Source organism: Equus przewalskii, chromosome 15 (assembly GCF_037783145.1).
Source record: "Equus przewalskii isolate Varuska chromosome 15, EquPr2, whole genome shotgun sequence".
Classification (NCBI taxonomy): domain Eukaryota; kingdom Metazoa; phylum Chordata; class Mammalia; order Perissodactyla; family Equidae; genus Equus; species Equus przewalskii.
Genome location: NC_091845.1, coordinates 3,282,645 through 3,302,577, shown reverse-complemented (window position 1 = coordinate 3,302,577; position 19,933 = coordinate 3,282,645). Strand labels below are relative to the sequence as shown.

The 19,933-nt window shown below is 48.9% G+C and overlaps 1 protein-coding gene and 2 long non-coding RNA genes across 6 annotated transcripts in view; 1 reads left to right on the top strand and 2 right to left on the bottom strand.

Annotated features, from left to right (window-relative positions):
- Positions 1–828: 828 nt before the first annotated feature.
- Positions 829–2,032, bottom strand: LOC139075907 (uncharacterized). The gene is made up of 2 exons (XR_011526828.1): positions 1,895–2,032; positions 829–1,331 (listed from the first exon to the last, which is right to left on the bottom strand). It is a non-coding gene; the product is annotated as an uncharacterized lncRNA (long non-coding RNA).
- A 23-nt stretch (positions 2,033–2,055) lies between these two features.
- The window catches only part of ACAD9 (acyl-CoA dehydrogenase family member 9), a 31,842-nt gene continuing 13,964 nt past the window's right edge, over positions 2,056–19,933 (top strand). The window contains exons 1-9 of one of the 4 annotated variants that reach the window (XM_070574621.1): positions 2,095–2,794; positions 6,481–6,557; positions 7,213–7,306; positions 9,746–9,847; positions 13,287–13,393; positions 14,461–14,561; positions 15,949–16,027; positions 17,046–17,220; positions 19,715–19,788. In XM_070574621.1, the coding sequence (XP_070430722.1) occupies positions 9,826–9,847; positions 13,287–13,393; positions 14,461–14,561; positions 15,949–16,027; positions 17,046–17,220; positions 19,715–19,788 (558 nt within the window). In that variant the 5' untranslated portion in view covers positions 2,095–2,794; positions 6,481–6,557; positions 7,213–7,306; positions 9,746–9,825. Of the gene's footprint in view, positions 2,795–6,161; positions 6,387–6,480; positions 6,558–7,212; positions 7,307–9,745; positions 9,848–13,286; positions 13,394–14,460; positions 14,562–15,948; positions 16,028–17,045; positions 17,221–19,714; positions 19,789–19,933 lie in introns of those variants that run through there. The other 3 variants (XM_070574620.1, XM_070574619.1, XM_070574622.1) reach the window with 3 other exon arrangements.
- Positions 9,876–19,488, bottom strand: LOC139075902 (uncharacterized). Its single transcript, XR_011526822.1, has 3 exons — positions 18,934–19,488; positions 16,385–16,499; positions 9,876–11,117 (listed from the first exon to the last, which is right to left on the bottom strand). It is a non-coding gene; the product is annotated as an uncharacterized lncRNA (long non-coding RNA).

Sequence of the window (19,933 nt, the reverse complement as noted above, 5' to 3'; positions counted from 1 at the left end):
CTCGGCTAATTACATCTGCAATGGAACACAACAGAAAATCCTATTTCTAAATATGGTCACATTCTGAGGTACTGGGGGTTAGGACTTTAACAAACGAATTTTGTGGGTACACAATTCAACCCATAACGCCACATTACCTTTGTGGTTTTCAACATGTCACTGACTTCCATGTTTCCATAATAACTAATGTACACCAAATGGGAACGAATATACGTCAAAAGGAAGTAATAGCAGACAGCATAATTTAGCGTATGAAACCAGAGTATCTGCTGAAGGACATCTCCCTACATGCAGGTGTTTGATCTCTAGACAGTAAGGTGTCAACCATTCTCTCTCAGCAGGAAATAAACTGGTGATAAAAATCTGTGCAACTTATTTGTGAGACCTTTTATGAGGATATTGACTACTATGAGGCAGCAACCTTGACTAGACTCTCATTTTTCCAACTCATTACTGATCTTGTAGGCTTTGAACAGGAGACAAATCTAACCCTTCTCTCCAATCCTGTGTAAATTTCTCCATCAGCTTCCGATTTTGCAGCTTGAACACTGAGGAGAGTAGTTTTCTACTCGCACAACGTGCCTGAGACCCAAGGCCATGCACCCTGGTCTACTGGCACTAACGTTATGGCCGGGATCGAGCCAGCTCGTGTGCCGGTGAGTTATGTGGGGGAACAGACACACTGACGCGATCACACGGGAAAGACACTCACACAGACTCAGTGAGGGTGTTTAAACACTGAATATGGGAAATTCTATGTTTAAAGCAAGCTGTTTAAAAACGGCATCCTATTTCTCAGAGGTGAATACTCAAGTATAAGAGGGAATGTCAGAGTGTAACCATTTTCCATTTTTATTACTATAAAACATTGACCATTTACTGTGCCAGATGCTTTCATAAGGATTATTTTACTCGATGCTCACAGGGTCCGCTGAGATAGATGGTATTATGCTCATTTTTACAGATGAGAAAACTCAAATTAGAAACTGGCAAAGTAGTGGAACTCAGAAATGTTTTCCCACCACACTCTACGAGAATACTTAGAAATTATGATTAAAATTTTTCTAATTTTCGTTTTGGAAAAGGTGCCACGGAATTTCTCATTTGTTTAATCAACGGTGACCTCTGGGCACTAAGCCGATGTGACACAGTCTCAGATTACTTGATTGATGTGACTACATTTGTTTCGGCAAAAGCTACAGGGGTTTAAAGTTGAAGCCCACTTTCCACAATATCATCTTTGTTTCGCGCTTGGGATTAATTCACAAAGGCAGTGCTTTCAAACGCCTTCTTGCGAAGCTGGGCGCTGAAATTAGGCAAAACGCTGACCCCTGATGAAGAAACCAGGTGACAAGTCTTTCAAAGTTAGACAAAAGAGACAACACAGCTTGCAGAAGACGCTTCAAATATTTTGCAACCAAGAAAAGTTGCTGAGCTCTTTTTCCCTGATGTTGTGCCACCCGGTCTGCACCCGAACAAGGTCATCTTTTCCCGGGCCAGACCGAGCCGGTGGAGGCTGAGACTGCGCGCTGGCCTCCAGGAGCTCACACGACGGAGGGGCCGGTCCAGCGCCATCCGGCCCGGCACAGCGCAGGGGGCCAGCAGAGGAGACCCCCCCGGGGGCGGCCTCGAGAGGCGACCTCGGCCCCGCGGGGACGCCCCGACCCCCGGCCTGTCCCGCCCGACCCCGCCCGGCGCCCTCGGCCGCCGCTCTGCCCGCGCCTGCCCTTTCCCCTGGGGCTTCCCAGGGACAGATGTGACCCAGTTATCCAGATCTCTCTAGGGCAGAACACTCCTTTTCTTTCCCTCTTCCAAAAACCCCGTACGGAACATAGACGTATGCAGGCTATGAAGCAAAACAAAACGAGTCCCCACGCAGCCACCATCCACTTACAAAAGGCAACATTACTCGTACCGCGTTCCCCTCCAGAGGTAACCAACAGAGTGAATTTTCCTCCTGACACATGAACCAGCCTAAGCAGACCGGCCATCTGAGGGCCCCGCCTCACAATGCGGAGCGCGGCACCGGGTCGAGGCTCCCGCGCCGGCAGCAGCGCGCCCGGACGGCGCAGGCGCAAACACAGGCGCATGCGCAGGCTCAGCCCAGCCTTTGCCGGAGTGGCCCAGCCATCCCGCTCCCCGAAGCTGGTCGCCTGCCCCTTTCCTTCCCGCACGGCTCCCTGGCGCCTCTCCTGTGCACAAGCTACTCAGCTTGTACTCTTCTACCCCCGTTTGTTGTCTCTCTTGCTTCCCATCCTGGGGACAAGAACCCAGTGTGCCGGGAACACTCCCATTCCCTGCCTTAGTTTTACCACGTCCTCGTCGCCCAGCCGGAAAGAGGGAAAAAGCGGAGGCTGCCGCTTAGGTTCCCGCACCCCCGAGGAGCTTCCCCTGGCTGCCATTTATACGAACAACCGCTGGTATTTGGAAGACGCTCCGCCGCCACCCCGCCGCCACCCCACGCCGGAGCACAAAACCGGCGGGATGGCGGAGGCCCCGCCCTCGGGACCTGCGCAAGTGCAACGGCGGCGGGCGGGGTGGCCAGGGCGCGGCCAGTGGCGTCATCCGGTGGCGCCACCGAGGTGCACGTGACTGAGGCGATGAGAGTAAGGCCGAGGCGGCGGTGCAGACGACTGCGGGCAGCATGAGCGGCTGCGAGCTCTTCCTGCGTGCGGCGGCGGCGGCGCGTTCCTGCCGGGCCCTGGTGGCCTTCACCGCGAGCCACCGCGCGCTGCGCACCAGTCCGCCGAGCCGAGCTTTCGCCAAGGAGCTCTTTCTGGGCAAAATCGAGAAGGTAACCCCGAGTCCGGGCCGACCGTGCTCTCTGCCCCGCGCTCTTCGCGTCTATCAGGAGAGACGGGGGTCAGCTTTGTCGGAGTTCCCACACCTGCCTGAGCACTGTACCTGAGGGGCGGGGCGAACTAAAACTCCAGACTCCTGAGTCCCGCTAGAACCTTTCCCGGGCAGGGAGTCCTGAAACTCATGGTTTTGACAAGTATTCTAGCAAATTCTTGGCAGGTCGATTTGGGAAGCTCTAGGCGAGGCGATGCAACCCTCAGCTCGGCGTTCTGGCGCCCTGCTGTGCGGGGCTTCTTCTCTGATTCCTAAACACAGCTCAGACCACGCCGCTCCTCTCTCAGCCTCCAGCGGCCCTTGGGCGTCCACAGCTCAGCCCCAGCGCCTCACCTTGCCATTAAGCTTCCTTAGAAGTCTGGCTCCAAGGTGCTTTCCTCACCTTAGCCCTTCCACGGGTCGTACAGACTAGTAGTAACCCAGCTGTGACCCAACAGTAACAGCTTGGTTGTTAAGCACTCCCTATCCTCTTATAGTTGGAAGACTGGATTTGACCTTGGCTCTGTGACTTTGAGCCCCAGTTCTTTCACCCTTCAAGTGACGTGTTCTGCCTCAAAGATGTGTCGTAAGCCCCAGTGAGATATATAGTGCGTGGAAATGCTTTTTAAACTGTAAGGTGCTGTGCATATGCAAAAAAGAGCGGAGTAGGTAGTTGCTGTTGGCTTCCCCACTTACGAGTCTTGTAATCTTGGGCTAGTCCCTTAGCTTTTCTGTGCCTCAGTGTGCTAATCTACAAAATAGTGGAAGCAATACTTGCTCCCTCCTAAAGGTGCCTGCAAACCAAAGAAGAAATTTGTGTAAAGTGCTTTGAACTTGGCTGAAGTGTTGGCTGATACTTTACTACTTAAGGAGTTATTCACTGGTTTCTCTTTAGAACATTCCTCTAATCTGTCAGGCATTACAGATGCAGAAACTGAAACTCAGACTAAGAGTGGTTTGCCCTGCTAGGAAGTGCGAAGCTGAGTTTTAAAGTTTGGGAAACCATTTTTCCCGGAACCTGGGGCTGTGTGGTGCTCTATCCTGTGATGATGCCTCCTAGCACATTGGTGAAGAAAGAACACAGATGTTCCATGCTTTTATTTCTCCAAGCTTCTTGCACCACCTCTCCCATCCTCATTCTCAACTGTCAACTTTGCTTCTTGTTTCATTGAAAAAATAAGTGCAGCCAGCTGAGAACTTCCACCACATTTACCTCCTCCTTCCCGCATGTGTGCCCATAGGGTCTACTATGGATGAGCACTCTACTCCTAGCAAATGCCAACCTCGTCACTAGACCCCATGCCTTCTCACCTACTCAAGGGCATCCATTCAATAATTCTCTTTTTCTCATCTGCATCATCAGTTGTTCCCTCTCTGCTGCATCTTGAACCCATACCAGTCAGGCTTTTGTCCTTAACATTCTCCTAAAACTGCTCTCGTGAAAGTTAGTTGTGATCTCCACGTTGTCAGATCTAGTGGTCTGTTCTCATTCTGCATCTTACTTGACCCGTCATTGGCATTCGACACAGTTCATCACTCCTGGCTTGTAAGAAACCATTCTCTCCTGGTTTTTCTCTTTACTTCATTGACTGATCCTTCTCAGTCTCCTTTGCTGGTTCCTTCTTGGCTCCTTAACCTGTAAACATTGGCCAGTGTTTCTAACTAGCCCAGTCAGAGTTGGAGTTTTATAAGGCTCAGTCTGTAGACTTTTCTTTTCGTCTACAACCCTTCCTTTGATCTAATTTAGTATCATGGCTTTAAATGGTGTCAATATCCTGATGACTCAAATTTATTTCTCCAGCTCAGATTTCTCCCCTGAACTCCAGACTATTGATAACTACTTTTCTACTCAAAAGCTCCACTTAGACGTCTAACAGACATCTCAAAGTAACCACATTCAAAACCAAGCTCCTGGTCTCCCCACCCAATCCTGTTCCTCCCACCAGCCTTCTTTATCGTAGATGGTGGCCACTCTGTTCTACTTGTTCAGGCCAAACACCTGGAGTCGCCTTTGATGCCTCTCATTCTCATAATCCACATCTAATCTGACTACAAATCAGATTTCCTCTACCTTCAGGTTGTATTTAGAATCTGACCACTTTTAAGCATCTCTACTCTGTGGCTCTGATTCGGGCCAGCATCACTGAGGTTTGAGCAGGAATGTGTCATCTGAGATGCTTAGAATAGAAAGAGCCCTTCAAGATCATCTGGGCCAGTAGCTGTCACTCTGCCCTCTGTTGGATGCTCGCTGTTCATGAAGTGCCCCCATATTACTGCAGGGACCAGTGGGGAGCTGAGTGGGAGGCTTTTGGGTGACCTCCCCATCCGCAGCCTCAACCAGAGCAGCTTGGCTGTTATCTGTTTCACATATTTGGTTTTTGCGTTAGATTTATTTGAAAAACAGGTTCCATTGCTTTAAAAAATTTAAAAACTGCTGGTAGAAATTGAAGCCCACACTACATTCGGTTTTTGAACATTGCTACCACAGATTCATTCCTGCATGCACTTGAGACCTCTCTCTCCCTGTAGCACTGATCTTATGGCTATAGTTGAAGGCCAGCTAGTTGCCAGGCTGTTCTCTTCTCATCTGGCGTGCTCATTGGTACCAGAATAATCTTCCTCTAACACAATCCATTGCACAAGGCCCAGATGAAACCCAGATGGGTTTGTATATTCAGCTGAGGCTCTGTCTTTGTTCCGAGAGGCTGCAGAGTGATGAGAGTCTCGGTCTATTTTTCTTCTAGACCACTTGGAGGGCAGGGCCAGGGATGGCCTGGAGGCAGGGATTCCTTTAAGTCAACTGTCGCTTTTGGACAGGGAGGCACCTGTAAGCCTGGAGTCCTGGGGCCTGAGAGGAGAGAACATTTGGGGGCGTATTGCCAGAGTGGGCAGGCTTTGGTGGCTGATTAGATAGACAGGCTGGAGGGGGAAATTGAGGACTCCTCTGCTCTGAAGACCTTTCTCGAGTCATTTGGTGAGAGGTGCTGTGAGGAGAGGCAGGGCTCCCAGGGGACATCACTTCTCAGCAGCTGTGGGTCCAAATCCAAATAGTCATGTCGTATTGGCAGCCAGAGGGGTAGCTGGAGCCCCAAAAGCCGGAAGGGGTAAGGACACAGCAGGATGATTTCAAGCAACATATAGTGATGGCCCAGTGGGGAATCCTGGGCCAGTCAGAAACATTGGCCACTCACTGACCGCTTTGAGACAGAGACTTCAAGCTAAGTGGTTTCCAGGCTGTGAGGTGGATACGAGAGCAGAGCCAGTATCTGGCACAAATAATTACAGTTACTTCATGTTCCGGGACACATTATCTGTTTTGAACCTCACAGCTACCTTCTGAGGTATCATCTATAACAAGAAGAGTTGACACTGAGAAAGGTTCACTTGCCCAAGTCACACTGTAAGAAGTGGCAGAGCCTGGACTGAATTCAGGTTGATCAGCCTCGTAACTGGGCCTCCTCCCGTGACCCTGCTACCTGGCATGACCAGCACAAGTAGCAGATGTCGTCGAGCAGAGGGCTCGAGGCTGGAATGTGTGGATGGACAAGAACCTGGTGAGATGTCAGACCTTGTCACCACGGTATGATCTTGTCAGTGGCAGCATCTTTGAACTCACAAAATAACTAACGTAAAATTTTATAATTTTAGGGGCCAGCCCGGTGGTGCAGCGGTTGAGTTTGCAAATTCCGCTTCGGCAGCCCAGGGTTCGCCAGTTCGGATCCCGGGTACGGACATGGCACCGCCTGGCAACCCATGCTGTGTCAGGCGTCCCACATATAAAGTGGAGGAAGATGGGCACGGATGTTAGCTCAGGGCCAGCGTTCCTCAACAAAAAGAGGAGGATTGGTGGCAGATGTTAGCCCAGGGCTAGTCTTCCTCAAAAAAAAAATAACATTAAAAAAAATTGTTACAATTTTAGTAAAGAGCTTTTGCACATCCATTATCTTCCAAGATCCTTACGACGACCTTGAGTAAATCTTACCTACATATTATGGGTGAGAAAATGGAAGTGTGGAGAGGTGAAGGGATTTGGCTGAGGCCACACAGTTAGCAAGCTGCAGAGCCAGGACGGAACCCACGGCTTTTGAAATTTATTTCGTGGGACAGTCATCGTAACTTGTTATTGATAAGGAAAGCTGATCAAAATCAGGACTAAACCTGCTTTAGCTGGGAAGGAGGATGTACCCAGGTGGTGGCGTCCAAAGTAGGATTCCTGCATCCTTAGCACCCTCTGAGGTTTGTCTTCTAATTCCTTAAGTGAATAATGTCCCTGCCCACCAAATGGAATTTAGCGGTTCTTTTTCCTTCCCTTTTGACTGATATTATCACGATGGGAGGTTGCTAAAAATTAAATTTTTGGTAAATGTGTATCATTTTTAGAAAGAAGTTTTCCCCTTTCCAGAAGTTGGCCAAGAGGAACTTAATGAAATCAACCAGTTTGTGGCACCTGTAGAAAAATTCTTCACTGAAGAGGGTATGTATGATTATTTATCATTACCAATTTCCATTTTAAGGGTGATTGCTTTTGTATTTGAATTAGAAGTAATATCCATAGAGGAAACTCTCTTGAGTGTCACTGATCATGGAGAAGTAGTATCTATTGATATTTTGCTTTAAGGGTCGTCCCAATTGCTATTTGTACTTCTCAGTGTATCCATGGTGAAGAACCACTTTTAAACATTTCCAAACTGTCACAGACTGATGCTTTTATAAAATACAATAGAAATGAACAACTAGAAAGATGAAATGGAAAAAAGCTGAGGACATAGAACATACGAGCCCATTGATCATGTGCTTGGTTGTGTGACAATGTAAAATTGCTGTAAATCTTTCTAAAGGTTTACTCTCATTTTCTGTACTTTGCTTATCATGAACCAGGAGTAGTTGTGGACCAGCAGCGGCCTACAGCCTGCAGGGTCCCCCCTTGCAGTGGTCAGCATGCCCTCGGCAAAGGCAGCTGCCTCCACCTAAGGGAGCCCACTGGAAGTTCAGTGATGAGGCTGACAGTAGTGCTCCTCCGACACTGAGGACCCCCAAGACTTCTTGTTTATGTGGGTGTTGTCTACCAGTATGTGCCCTGTTAGAAATTAAAACTGCGAAATTTAAAAAAGGCTGTGTTCATTTATTACTGCATTTAAAAATAATGATAAATCTGGTACATGACGTAAACAATATTCTTTTTTAAAGATTGGCACCTGAGCTAACAACATGCCAATCTTTTTTTCTTTTTTCTTTTTCTCCCCAAATCCCCCCAGTAGATAGTTGTATACTTTTAGTTGTGGGTCCTTCTAGTTGTGGCATGTGGGGTGCCACCTCAACATGGCCTGATTAGCGGTGCCATGTCTGTGCCCAGGATCCAAACCAGCAAAACCCTGGGCTGCTGAAGCAGAACGCTCGAACTTAACCACTTGGCCATGGGGCTGGCCCCACATAAACAATATTTTTAATGAAAAATATTTCTAAAACCATAAAAAGTGGTGAAGGGTGGCATTATTTTACAGTTTTGAAAATTTTTAAAATATTTGGCTTATTAGAAGACAGCTGGATTCTCATATCTATTTCTGTATTTAATGTGTGTTATGTATCATGTAGCCCCTGGAAAACTCCTGTACACACAGAATTAGAAATTAACAAGGCAAAGAACATCTTTGTCTTATTATTAAAATAGTTTTTTTTTTTTTGAGGAAGATTAGTCCTGAGCTAACTACTGCCAATCCTCCTCTTTTTGCTGAGGAAGACTGGCCCTGAGCTAACATCCGTGCCCATCTTCCTCTACTTTATATGTGGGACGCCTACCACAGCATGGAGTGCCAAGCTGTGCCATGTCCACACCCGGGATCCGAACCGGTGAACCCCGGGCCTCGAGAAGCAGAACGTGTGAATTTAACCGCTGTGCCACCGCGCCGGCCCCTGATTCCTTTTATATAAAGCTCAAAAATGGAAACTAATCTATAGACAAAAAGGAAATTGGTAGTTGCCTAGGGTTGGAGATGGAGGGAAGGATTGATCACAGAGCAGTACAAGGAACCTTTTTGTGGAAAAGGAAATGTTTTTGGTTGATTGCAGTGATGGTTTTATGGGTGAACAGATGTTGGAACTCAACAAATTATATTCTTGAAATGTGTGCAGTTTATTGTTTGTTAATTATGTGTCAGTAAAATTGTGAAAGTAAATAAAAAACGAAAGGTTTAGACTCCATTTTGAGGAATCCATATTTCTTATTAGTGACGCAGTGTATAAAAATTTTATAATTGTAGGTTATGGTGATTTTAAAAATGTATGATAGTGATGAAGTTTAATTTGTTAAATTTTTGAAAAGCACTCTAACTTGATTCAGGCAAAAGTGTGCAGTTAAAGACCTAAGGCTAGTGATTGTTCAGTTTTACGCTAACGAATATGAGTCTTGGTGGTAAACAGACTAAAGTGTTCTCAGAGCCTGTGGACTGTGGTGACAGAGGAGTGGTTTCTGAGCACTGGGTCAGTCTCAGCCCAGGCATTACCTAGAGTTTGGCTGTCGAGCTGAACATTTTAGGACAGTTCTGGGAGTTGCTTACTATCTAGTTTTATAGAAGGTACTGGTAATAAAAAAAAATGTCAAGTTTAGTAAATTCTTACAGAAAAGTTTACATCTTATGAATGTATAATTTGCTGTAGTTTTATGCAATGAATAAACCCATGTGAATGGTACCCAGATCAAGAAACAGAACATTACTTGGTACTGGTATTTTTAAAATGCAATTCTTGCTGGGCTAATTAGGTGAAATTGAGCACATCCTGAATGGACCATGACTGGACAATTTCCAGTTTTGAAGTTTCTGATACTCGGGTTGTATCCTATGCAAAAACTGGTGTTTACTATTATTTTTATAAACATAGCTTGTGTTTGTTTAATCAAGATACTTCCTCTTGGCAGTGGACTCTCAAAAAATTGACCGGGAGGGAAAAATTCCACATGAAACTTTAGAGAAGTTGAAGAGCCTGGGGCTTTTTGGAATGCAAGTCCCAGAAGAGTATGGTAAGTAAAGGAGATCACCACCCACTGGTTGCCTCTTGAGAAAGCTTTCTATATTTGTCCAAAAAAGTGCTCTGGTCAGGAAAGGTAGCCTTTAAAGGTATTTAAGATCAAGCTGTAACACTGCTGGTATGAACAGAAACACCCATTGTGGGCTAAATACGGGGTGCTGGCTGGTGAGTGCATGTGGACTGGGTAGGGGACTTCTAGGCAGGAAGAGCTATTGAGTTCTGCACTCTTTGTCCGAGATGGATAAGGACCCTGAAGGTGGCTGTGCTCTCTGGGTCCCTGTGGGCAGTGGAGGAGCAGTGTGTGTAACCTCAAAGCCGAGTTGGCTGATGTCAGCGTCATCTCCACCGGGAAGCCCTTAGTTCTCCCTGGCAGAGGCTTTTCCCCCAGAGCCAAGAGCACTTTGTGTTGGAGGAGTAACCATATGGGGAGAGCTCAGGCGGAGCCCACCAGGCATGGCTGCTCATTATGGTGCAGAGGAGTAAGGCGTATGGCTATAGGGCACAAGGCACATTGAGATGGGAGATTCGACAAGCCGGAACCTTGGAACAGGGCTCTTTATCCTTAGGACTGTCTGCGTAATTCTTGCAGCATTGCAGTGATATGTTTAGCCCCAGGTGAAGACCTTGGCTTTCTCCCCGGAATCCCAGTGTAATTCTGCCTTACTACCCTTAGCCAATCACTGCAGCTTGTCTCTTACCTAATGCAGAGGTGGTCATCCCTGTTCTGTGGGGTTAAGGGGACAAGCAAGAAGTGCGTGTTGGGGCAAGGAATGGAAACTGTTTCATCAGGACAGGACATAGTCATGTGTGTGCAGGCATGCATGTGCACATACCATATATGTTTACTCTCAGGTCCTTTTGAGATAAAAGTGTGCTCTTGGCTCTGCAGCCTTTGCCCCGCACCCACTGCTCTCTGAGCCCTCCCCCTGGGCCTTTACTGGGGCTGCTTCCAGCTTTGATCAGCTCAGGGCCAGGGGTTCGGGGAGAGCTGTAGGTGGTGGTGATTTAAGGGCTGGGCACATTTCGTGGCTGTGAGCTGGTCATTTGGAGGTTTAATATTTTGGGCATTTTCCCACCAGGTCGTGAGTTAGGTTTTAAACAGACCGTTGCAGAAGCCGGGAGCTTTTCTTGATGTTCTGTCTCCTTGCCTGGTTCATCTCCAGAGACTAAGGTTAGGCTGTCCTCCTGCAGCCAAGGCTGGGGGGCCCTCGATGTACGTAGAGAAAGTTTCCTCTGGTACCTGGTCTGGAGCTGGTCCCAGTCTGAGACAAAATGTGAAAATTTAGGACAAATTAGTGTGATGCCTGATTTTCTTGATTCTGAGGCATATTTTAATCAGGTTAAATCATAGATTATGTATATGTTTATTGCAGTGTTTTAAGCTGTTGAAAGATGTATCTGACTTGTCATCCTATGAAATACCTCCACCACATTTCCAGACTTTTAAAAGAATTCCCCTATCTCTGCAGAATACGTAAAATAATCAGTGGGGCTGCCCCTGGGGGTGGGCACAGTGGCACAGACCTCTGCAGGGGGAGCTGAGCTGCCTGTGCTTCTCTTCACAAAAATCCACAGCCTGTAGGAAGGTAGGGGAGGACTGAGCTCCTCCCAGACATCTGAGACTTGTGGGTGTTGTAACTCACAGGCGACCGAGGAACTGTGTGCCATAACAGGAGGGTCACAGGAGGGCCACCTCGAATGTTAGACTAGAAGGAAGGTGGGGTGGAGCCAGAGAGAGGTGATTGGTCTGTCATCAGCTCAAAAAAATAAGTGCCTGGAGAAAACAATTAGCCAAGGAAAGGTGCTCAAAATAGCCAGGATGGTAGTAATACGTATTTCCTTTTAGGATCATTTTGAAATTACTTCTGGACTGATGAAAAGTACTTAATTTTCCCCCGAAACACCTTCTGTGTGAAGTTGGGCTATGTCTTTTTGCATCTGCGTGTGTTTTATGCCAGCATGGACAGGGAGTCTGGCAGTGTGACGTTGCACAGCTCTCCATCCTTATTCCTGTCTCCTAGCCTACACTCTGGTGTGAAAATGAGATGGTAATGGTTTGGGGCCATTTCATTTTCTGTCTTTTTTTCTTATCCTTCCTTGGGAAATTAGGGCAACAACCTTATGTTCATGCCCAAAAAGTTGTAGGGAGGTTTTCCCAGTCTGGAGCATTCGAAAGACTGGAAACTGCTGTCCTGGAAAGTGGTGGCCTTCCCACCAGCTGAGCCTGCGTGCTCCCCCCAGCACCCTGCGTGCTGCCCAGCCTGCTGGTTTGGGGCTCCCTCCTGCCTCTCAACCCGCCCCCACAGCAGTCTCCACCCACCTGCCATCTGTACCCGTGTGATTGCCATCCCCCCATGATTTTAGTGATAGTTGGTTGAGGAGAAAGCATCAGAAGTTTTTTTAACAAACGAAACTGACTCCTTCTGTATATGAAATGAGTAAACATGTTTGGACTGAAACAGAGGCAAGCGGTGGTTACTGCAGAGCCCTGGCCTTCCCCTGGTACCGTCACTGAACCCAGGGCACTACAGGCCCAGCTGGGCCACTGCACGCCCCTGCAGGGACACCCTTCCATTTGTGTGAATGGCGCCCTCTGCAGATGGGCTGCGTGCTGGCTCCAGGGCCATCGCCCATACTCCTGAGTGGAGGGCCCACCGCTACTGCGTGTCGGCCGCATGCCCGTAGGCATCAGTGTGTCATTTGTAAGATACACATAAGGCCACTCAACCGCCTCTGGAAGTTGAAGATGAAACACAGAATACTCGAGTTCAGTGGAGTTTCTGCTTTCTTAATCTTTTTGTCTTTTTATTCCTAGAATTGTGATTCCCAGCTGGCATGATTTTGCCCTCCAGGGGACATTTGGCAATATCTAGAGACGTTTTTGCTTGTTGCAACTGTGGGGGAGGAGGAACTACTGCCATTTAGTGGGTAGCAGCCCAGGATGCTGCTGAACATCCTACAGGGCACAGGACAGTCCCCATGACAAAGTGTGATCCATCCCAAAATGCCAGTAGCGCCAAGGCGGAGAAACCCCGTCCTAGAGTCCAGTAGATCCTGGGAGTGGGACACTGGACAGCTGTTATGTTTGTAAAGATGTGTGTCTGTGGCAGGACCTCTCTACAGCATATTAAATGACTTAATGTATGTATAGGTATTTTTATGTTTTTGTATTAAATATTATATTTTTATTTCAAAAATATGTATCTGTATATGCTTATATGCCTAGAAAAAGTATGAAAAGATGTACACAAAAATGCTCTGAGTGATAAGTTTATGGGTAGTTTTTGTTTTCTTCATACCTTTATTGTGATTTTTTTTTAAATGGTGATGTAGCATTACTTTATAATCAGAAAAAACCCATAAAGCCATTTGCCTTTCCTGGAGGAGTTTGGGGCTAGACCATAAGTAAAGCTGGTCTGTTGCTTCTCTAGGTGGCCTGGGCCTCTCCAACACCATGTACGCGCGGCTAGGGGAAATCATCAGCCTGGACGCATCGATCGCCGTGACCCTGGCAGCACACCAGGCTATCGGCCTCAAGGTCAAGTTTCTGGGGTTTCTGTCTGTGTGGTGCTGTCTGCAGGTCTTCTGGAGTCAAATGGTGGCGTTAGGGCAGGAGACTTGCTCATTTTTACCAAGAAGTGAACGGGCTGGCCGTCTCAGGGTCTTGGAGGGCGCATCCTGCTCATGCAGCCTCGCCCTGCAGTGCCTTCCTCCTGCACGTCCTCTCTCTAGCCATGCCATATGGTGCTCAATCTTCACGCAAGCCAACAGCCCTTTGATCACACTGGTCCTTCCCTTTGAATCCTCTTCCTGTCCCCATCACCTTTGACCCATCCTTTGAGACCAGGTCAGATGCCCCTGCCGCTATGGGGCCTGCCTTCCCCTTGGGCTGGAAGTGAGCCTGCCCCCTGAGCTCGGTGTTACTCACTGGGGGCCCGAGTGTGTCCTCCTGCTGTTTGTGCCCACGCTTTCCTCACCCCGGTGGGCTCAGAGCATGTTAGGGTAGATCTAGGGTCACACAGCTCTTGGTGACAGTACTTGGTGGTTTTTGCTCAAGGTAAATGTTAAGGGGAGCTGAATGAGCAACTTGCTCGGCCTCCCAACCCTGAGCGCACACGTGGAGAGTGGACTCACCCACCTGCACTGACTGAGGAGGGCGTGGGACAGTCTGACATTGACTGAGCACCTTCTTTATGCCACGTGGCTCTGGCACTCCTGCATCTTCATGTTTTATCATCCAAACCACCCCTCCATTGTGTAGGGTCATCCCCAGTGTGGAGGTAGTAAGATGGAGACTCAGAGAAAGGACATCCCTGCCGCTGGCCACCCATCCCAGAAATGGAGGAGCTGCGATGACGGTTGCCAAGTCTGACCCAAAGCTCTGTCGGTTCTCTGGGCTCAGGCTGCCCTGGAGTGTGCACTTGAGGTGGCTCCCTGGCACCTGGCTCCCCGTTTTCCCCAGCAGCTCCCCATTTTTTACCAGAGGGTGCCAGCTCTGAGCTCTTGCGTAAAGTAGGTATTTTCTTCAGAAGGAGCTGTGTTCTGCAAGCACGTTTCACACTCTTTTCTCCCCGCAGCTGAAATCAGCCTGTGTGTTTTGTGTAGGGGATCATCTTGGCCGGCAGTGAGGCGCAGAAGGCCAAATACCTGCCCAAACTGGCATCTGGGGAGCACATCGCTGCCTTCTGCCTGACGGAGCCAGCCAGGTCTGCCCCTCAGCGAGGAGTCACGTGACAGCAGCTTGGGCACCCTCCAGCGTGTACTGGGACCTGGGACTGTGGTTTAGATGGTGCCTTATTTCTTCCCTCCCTGAAATCTTCCAGAGTCAACTCAGCAACTTTTCTTGCCAGTTCTCTTCTCTTTTTTTTTTTTTTAAGATTTTATTTTTTTCCTTTTTCTCCCCAAAGTCCCCCGGTACATAGTTGTTTATTCTTAGTTGTGGGTCTTTCTAGTTGTGGCATGTGGGACGCCGCCTCAGCGTGGCTTGATGAGCGGTGCCATGTCCACGCCCAGGATTCGAACTGACGAAACACTGGGTCGCCTGCAGCGGAGCGCACGAACTTAACCACTCGGCCACGGGGCTGGCCCCGCCAGTTCTGTTATCTTTATTCCTCTGCCCCAGTGAGACTTACAAGTGAGATGACACGCCTGACAGCACCATTAAATAATTTTTTCGTGATTTGCAAGAACTTTCCATACGATAATGCATTCAGGCTTCAAATCAACTTTCAGAGTGTGTAGGGCCAGTGGTGGTGTCTCCATTTTACAGATGAGGAACTGAGGTTCATTGAGATTGTGTGATCAGCCCAGTCACACAGCTAGGACATCATAAGGCTGGTGCAGGACTCTGGACTTCTGATGGCAAGACTGCTAAGTGGTCCAAACTCCATCCTGCTTCCCCACCCTTGGGAACCTGGCGTCTCCTGAACTCGTCCTCACAGGAGCTTAGATGAGCCTGTTTTGAGCACACGTTTCTGTGTTTAAACCTAAACCTGAGTTGTTTTCACTGCTGCTTTTTTTTTTTTTTAAAGATTGGCCCCTGAGCTAACAACTGTTGCCAATCATCTTTTTTTTCTGCTTTTTTCCCACAAATCCCCCCAGTACATGGTTGTATATTTTAGTTGTGGGTCCTTCTAGTTGTGGCATGTGGGATGCCGCCTCAGCATGGCCTGATGAGTGGTGCCATGTCTGTGCCCAGGATCCGAACCGGTGAAACCCTGGGCCGCCGAAGCGGAGCCCGCAAACTTAACCACTCGGCCATGGGGCCAGCCCCTCACTGCCACTTTTTTACCTGATGTGTTAAAGCAGGTGTTGGCCAAGTCCAGCCTGCCACCTGTTTTTGTAAATAAAGCTTTTCTGGAGCATGCCCGTTTGTTTACAAATTGTCTGTGGCTGCCCTCATGTCACAACTGGCAGAGTTGAGTTGGGACATACTTCTGTAGTTTGCAAGGCTGAATATATTTATCATCTGGCCCTTTATTTTAAAATTTGCCAACTCCTGTATTAAATTACTAAAAGCCTCTATTTTGGGGCCCTCAAAACCATTCTTCTTCATTCCCAGTATTACTGTCCTCCATATTTTTGTCCTTGCAGTGGGAGTGATGCTGCCTCCATCCAGACCAGGGCCACGCTAAGTGAAGATAAGAAGCACTACGTGCTCAACGGCTCCAAGGTACGGTTCCAGGGCCGCCTCGGGGCTCTGTCATGACCTGCGCCACCACACACTGACCACTGTCTATGCACCAGGGATCATAAAGGGCATACACATCATCCCTTGACCACCCGTTGGGTGGATGCTACTCTTTTTTGGAAGAAGAAATTGCTTCAGAGAGGTTAAGTGACTTGCCAGCATTGTATGTCTGCTTAGTGGCAGAGCCTGGATTGGAACCCAGGCCTTCTGGCTCTACAGTCTGCATGCTTCCATAGTACCAGCTACCACCTTGAGCTGCTCTCTGTGTTTGTTGTTTAATTTTTTTATTACACAGGTTTTGAAACATAGAAAAGTTTAGTGTGACGAGCTCCCACTTACCCGTCGCCCAGCTTCAGCAGTTGTTAGCTCACAGCCAGTCCTGTTTCTTCTGTCAGCATCACCACTCCTGGCTTGCATCCATAATGGTTTCGGCATGTATCTCTACAGGATAGGACTATTAAAAAACAAAGTCACAATACCATTACTACATTTAAAAAGTGGATAATAATTTCTTACTATCTAGGTAGCATTCAAATTTCTGATTGTCTTGTACCGTTTTGTTTTTCAAACAATTTGCTTGAATCAAGACCCAAGTAAGTTCTGCACGTGGTAGTTTGTTGAGAAGTCTCTTGATTTCTCCCTCTCCCTCTTCCTTCCCCGCCTTTCTCCTTTCTGCCTCCTTCCCACCCCTCACTCCCCTTTCTTGAGGAAACCCGGTTGTTCCGTGCTAGACCTGGGCTGTCTTGGTACCGTTGGCTGCTCTTCTATGCACAAGCACACACCCCGGGCCACCTGTGTCTCCTGCGACAGTCCTTGCTCCGGGGAGACTGGGCTGAGCCCCGTCTTCTGTTCGCACAGGCCTGGCTTCCTCAGAGCCAAAGGCTTACATCATGGCCTGAAGTTTGACAGGCAGCCGAAGTGTCTTGTGGCAAAGATGTTGCTGAGAGGTGGCCCACGATTGTTTGGTTTCCTACAAAGCCCTTTTGCTTCCTTTCCTTAGGTCTGGATCACCAATGGAGCACGGGCCAATATTTTTACTGTTTTTGCAAAGACCAGCATTGTTGATTCTGACAACTCAGTAAAGGACAAAATTACAGCATTCATAGTAGAGAGGGACTTCGGTGGAGTCACTAACGGGAAACCTGAAGATAAGTTAGGCATCCGTGGCTCCGACAGTAAGTAGCACGTGTGTGTGTGTAGGAGAGAAGGAGGGAGGGAGGGAAAGAGACCCTTTAGCTGCAAAGAAGTATCAAGATAAAATGAGATTTAAATAGTTTTGGTTCCACTTAAGCGTTTTAACAAAATCAAATTAAGAACGCCACAGTGAGGGGCCAGCTCGGTGGTCTAGTGGTTAAGTTCGTGCTCCGCTTCAGCAGTCTGGGGTTCGCAGGTTCAGATCCCAGGTGCAGACCTAGCGCTGCTTATCAAGCCATGCTGTGGCAGCATCCCATATAAAATAGAGAAAGTTTGGCACAGATGTTAGCTCAGTGACAATCTTCCTGAAGCCAAACAAGGAAGACTGGCAACAGATGTTGGTTCAGGGCCAATCTTCCTCAGAAAAAAATAAAGAATGCCACAGTGACATATTGAGCATTGGTGATTTCAAGGTAAAATAATTACAATGTCATAGAGCTCTCAGCCCTGTGAGGGAGGCTGTGGTGGACAGTGAGAAGGACAGTGGGCTGTCCTCGGTAAGCACTCCATTACAGGATACCCCGTCTTCCCTGCCTGGAACCTTGTCCTCCTGCTCGCTCTCCCTTTTACCCGCCCAGCCCACCTGTAGCCCCCTGGTCAGCAGTTGATTCACTGAGGCTGGTGTCCTCTAGCCCTCAACCCGCCCAGTGCTGCCGTGGAGTCCTCATAAGACTCTCCCTCGTCGCTCTCCTGGTTCAGATCATAGAGTATCTGTGTTTCAAGGGGGCATGTGCCACACTTGGCCCCTCCCAACCCACTTGTTTGCCACCTTTGCTTTGGTGACCCTGGTTCTGGATGGCGCTGTCTGCCACGACATCTGCTTAGCCTTAGGGGTCAGAGGGCCCCCAGCTCTAACCTGGCTCTGCCACTTAGAAGCTGTGTGACCTTGAACAAGCTAGTTTACTTCCCTGTGCTTGTTTCCCCCCTAAAGGGAAGGGGTGATAAGAGAACCCACCTTGTGAGGGAGACGTGAGAAGGGAGTGTTAGGACTTGTGTAGGGCATGGGGAAGCACAGCAGTGTTAGCTGCTGCTGGTAGGACGTTCACTTTACACCCAGTGCGGCCTGCTGAGGACGGACTCAGAGTGTTCCAGGAGAGAAACGAGTGTGCTATAAGGCCTGAGAGAGAAATAGCTTGGTGTGCTGATGGGGAAAAGGTGGCCAGAGTGCCTGAGGTGGAGGGAGGGAGCAGGGTTGCTGCCATGCACTACTGCGGGGCCACTGTCCACACTGAGGTCTGGGTAGGTGGTGCCCACTGGGATTGTGCAGTGGCCTGTGAGGGGATGTCAAGTGGCACAAGATGAGATCAGAGAGGGGCAGGGCCCTCCCCATACCCAGCAGCCCGTGAAGGAACAAGAGTTATTAAGAGAAGGGCCTGGCCTCACAGCCGGAAATAGGCCAGAGAGATGGAAATTTCACTGTGTTTCACAACCAGGCTATTTGAACACGTTGTAATAGTAGAATGAAAGGTCAGCAGACCCCTGGTTGCCCACACTTGGCTTGGCTGCTGCTTGGCTCCTCGAACCATGGCCCTCTGTCCCAGGCCTCCCTTTTCTCCAGTGGAAGTTGCTGGGAGCCGCCGTGTTATATACAAAAACATGCTGTTACAGAAAACACAGTGCAGAAGCCTCTGTCCCTTCCCTGCCTGCCCTCGCCCCTGCCACGCTGGTTCTGACTGCTGCTCACTCACACTGACCTTGGCCGCCTCCAGCGCGCATGCGCTTCCTCACTTTAAGGTCTGCTCGTCGTCCATCCATGCCATAACCCTGTCTGAGAAACCTCCCCAGAAGTCGGCATTTGTTCCCTCTAACGGGCCACGGCTGTCTGAGGCAGTCTGCTTCAGGCTGGGGGCTGCATTCAGGTCTGCTGGTGTGTACTTGGTACTGAGCTGGGGCTGCTTTTTACAGCAGATCGCAAGGGCCTGAGGGCTGCGCCAGGTTGTGTCAGCACAGGGGAGGCCGCAGGCCTCAGCAAGTCACATGGCCAAACCCATTGGGCGGAGGAAGGCAGGCTGCTCCTCCCGCAGAGCCAGGGCAGGCTGTGGCTGTGGTAAGGTAGAGTTCAGTGGGACTGATCTTCCCTTTCCGTCCAGCACAGGGACCTTAGGCAGTGCCATGCCACCTGGCCTCGTTGCTCCATCTCTGGCTCTTTCTCATCCTTCAGACTTCACCTTAGAAAAATCTGATGTATATCCTTAGTAAAGGTATTGTTATCTGCTGTCCTCCAGCCTCCATTTGTCTCACCAGGCCATATTTATTTCTTCCATGGCTCTTACCACAATATTATATCATCTCGTTTCTAGTTTCCCTCCCCAACCAAAGTATGAGCTCCACATGGACGGGACCGTGTCTTTCTGTGTTGTCCTGTCAGTAGATGGAGAGTGAGTGAGTGAATGAAGGAGTCGCATTGCTTGCCTGTGGGTCAAGTGCAGCGTGGTTCGCGTTGTCAGCTAAGGCCCTCACTTGTGTGTGTTTCAGCTTGTGAAGTCCATTTTGAAAACACCAGGGTGCCCGTGGAAAACGTCCTTGGAGAAGTCGGAGGTGGGTTTAAGGTGAGTTGCCAGCAGCCCTGCGAGTGCTGTGCAGTTTTGTGGTGTGGTTGTGGGCCCCCAGCTTTCTGTCCCTCCCCTACTTGTAGCCGACCAGCCTGTGCTTGCAGGGGACCGTGCGTGGCTCTCCACTGGGGAGTCAGCAAGT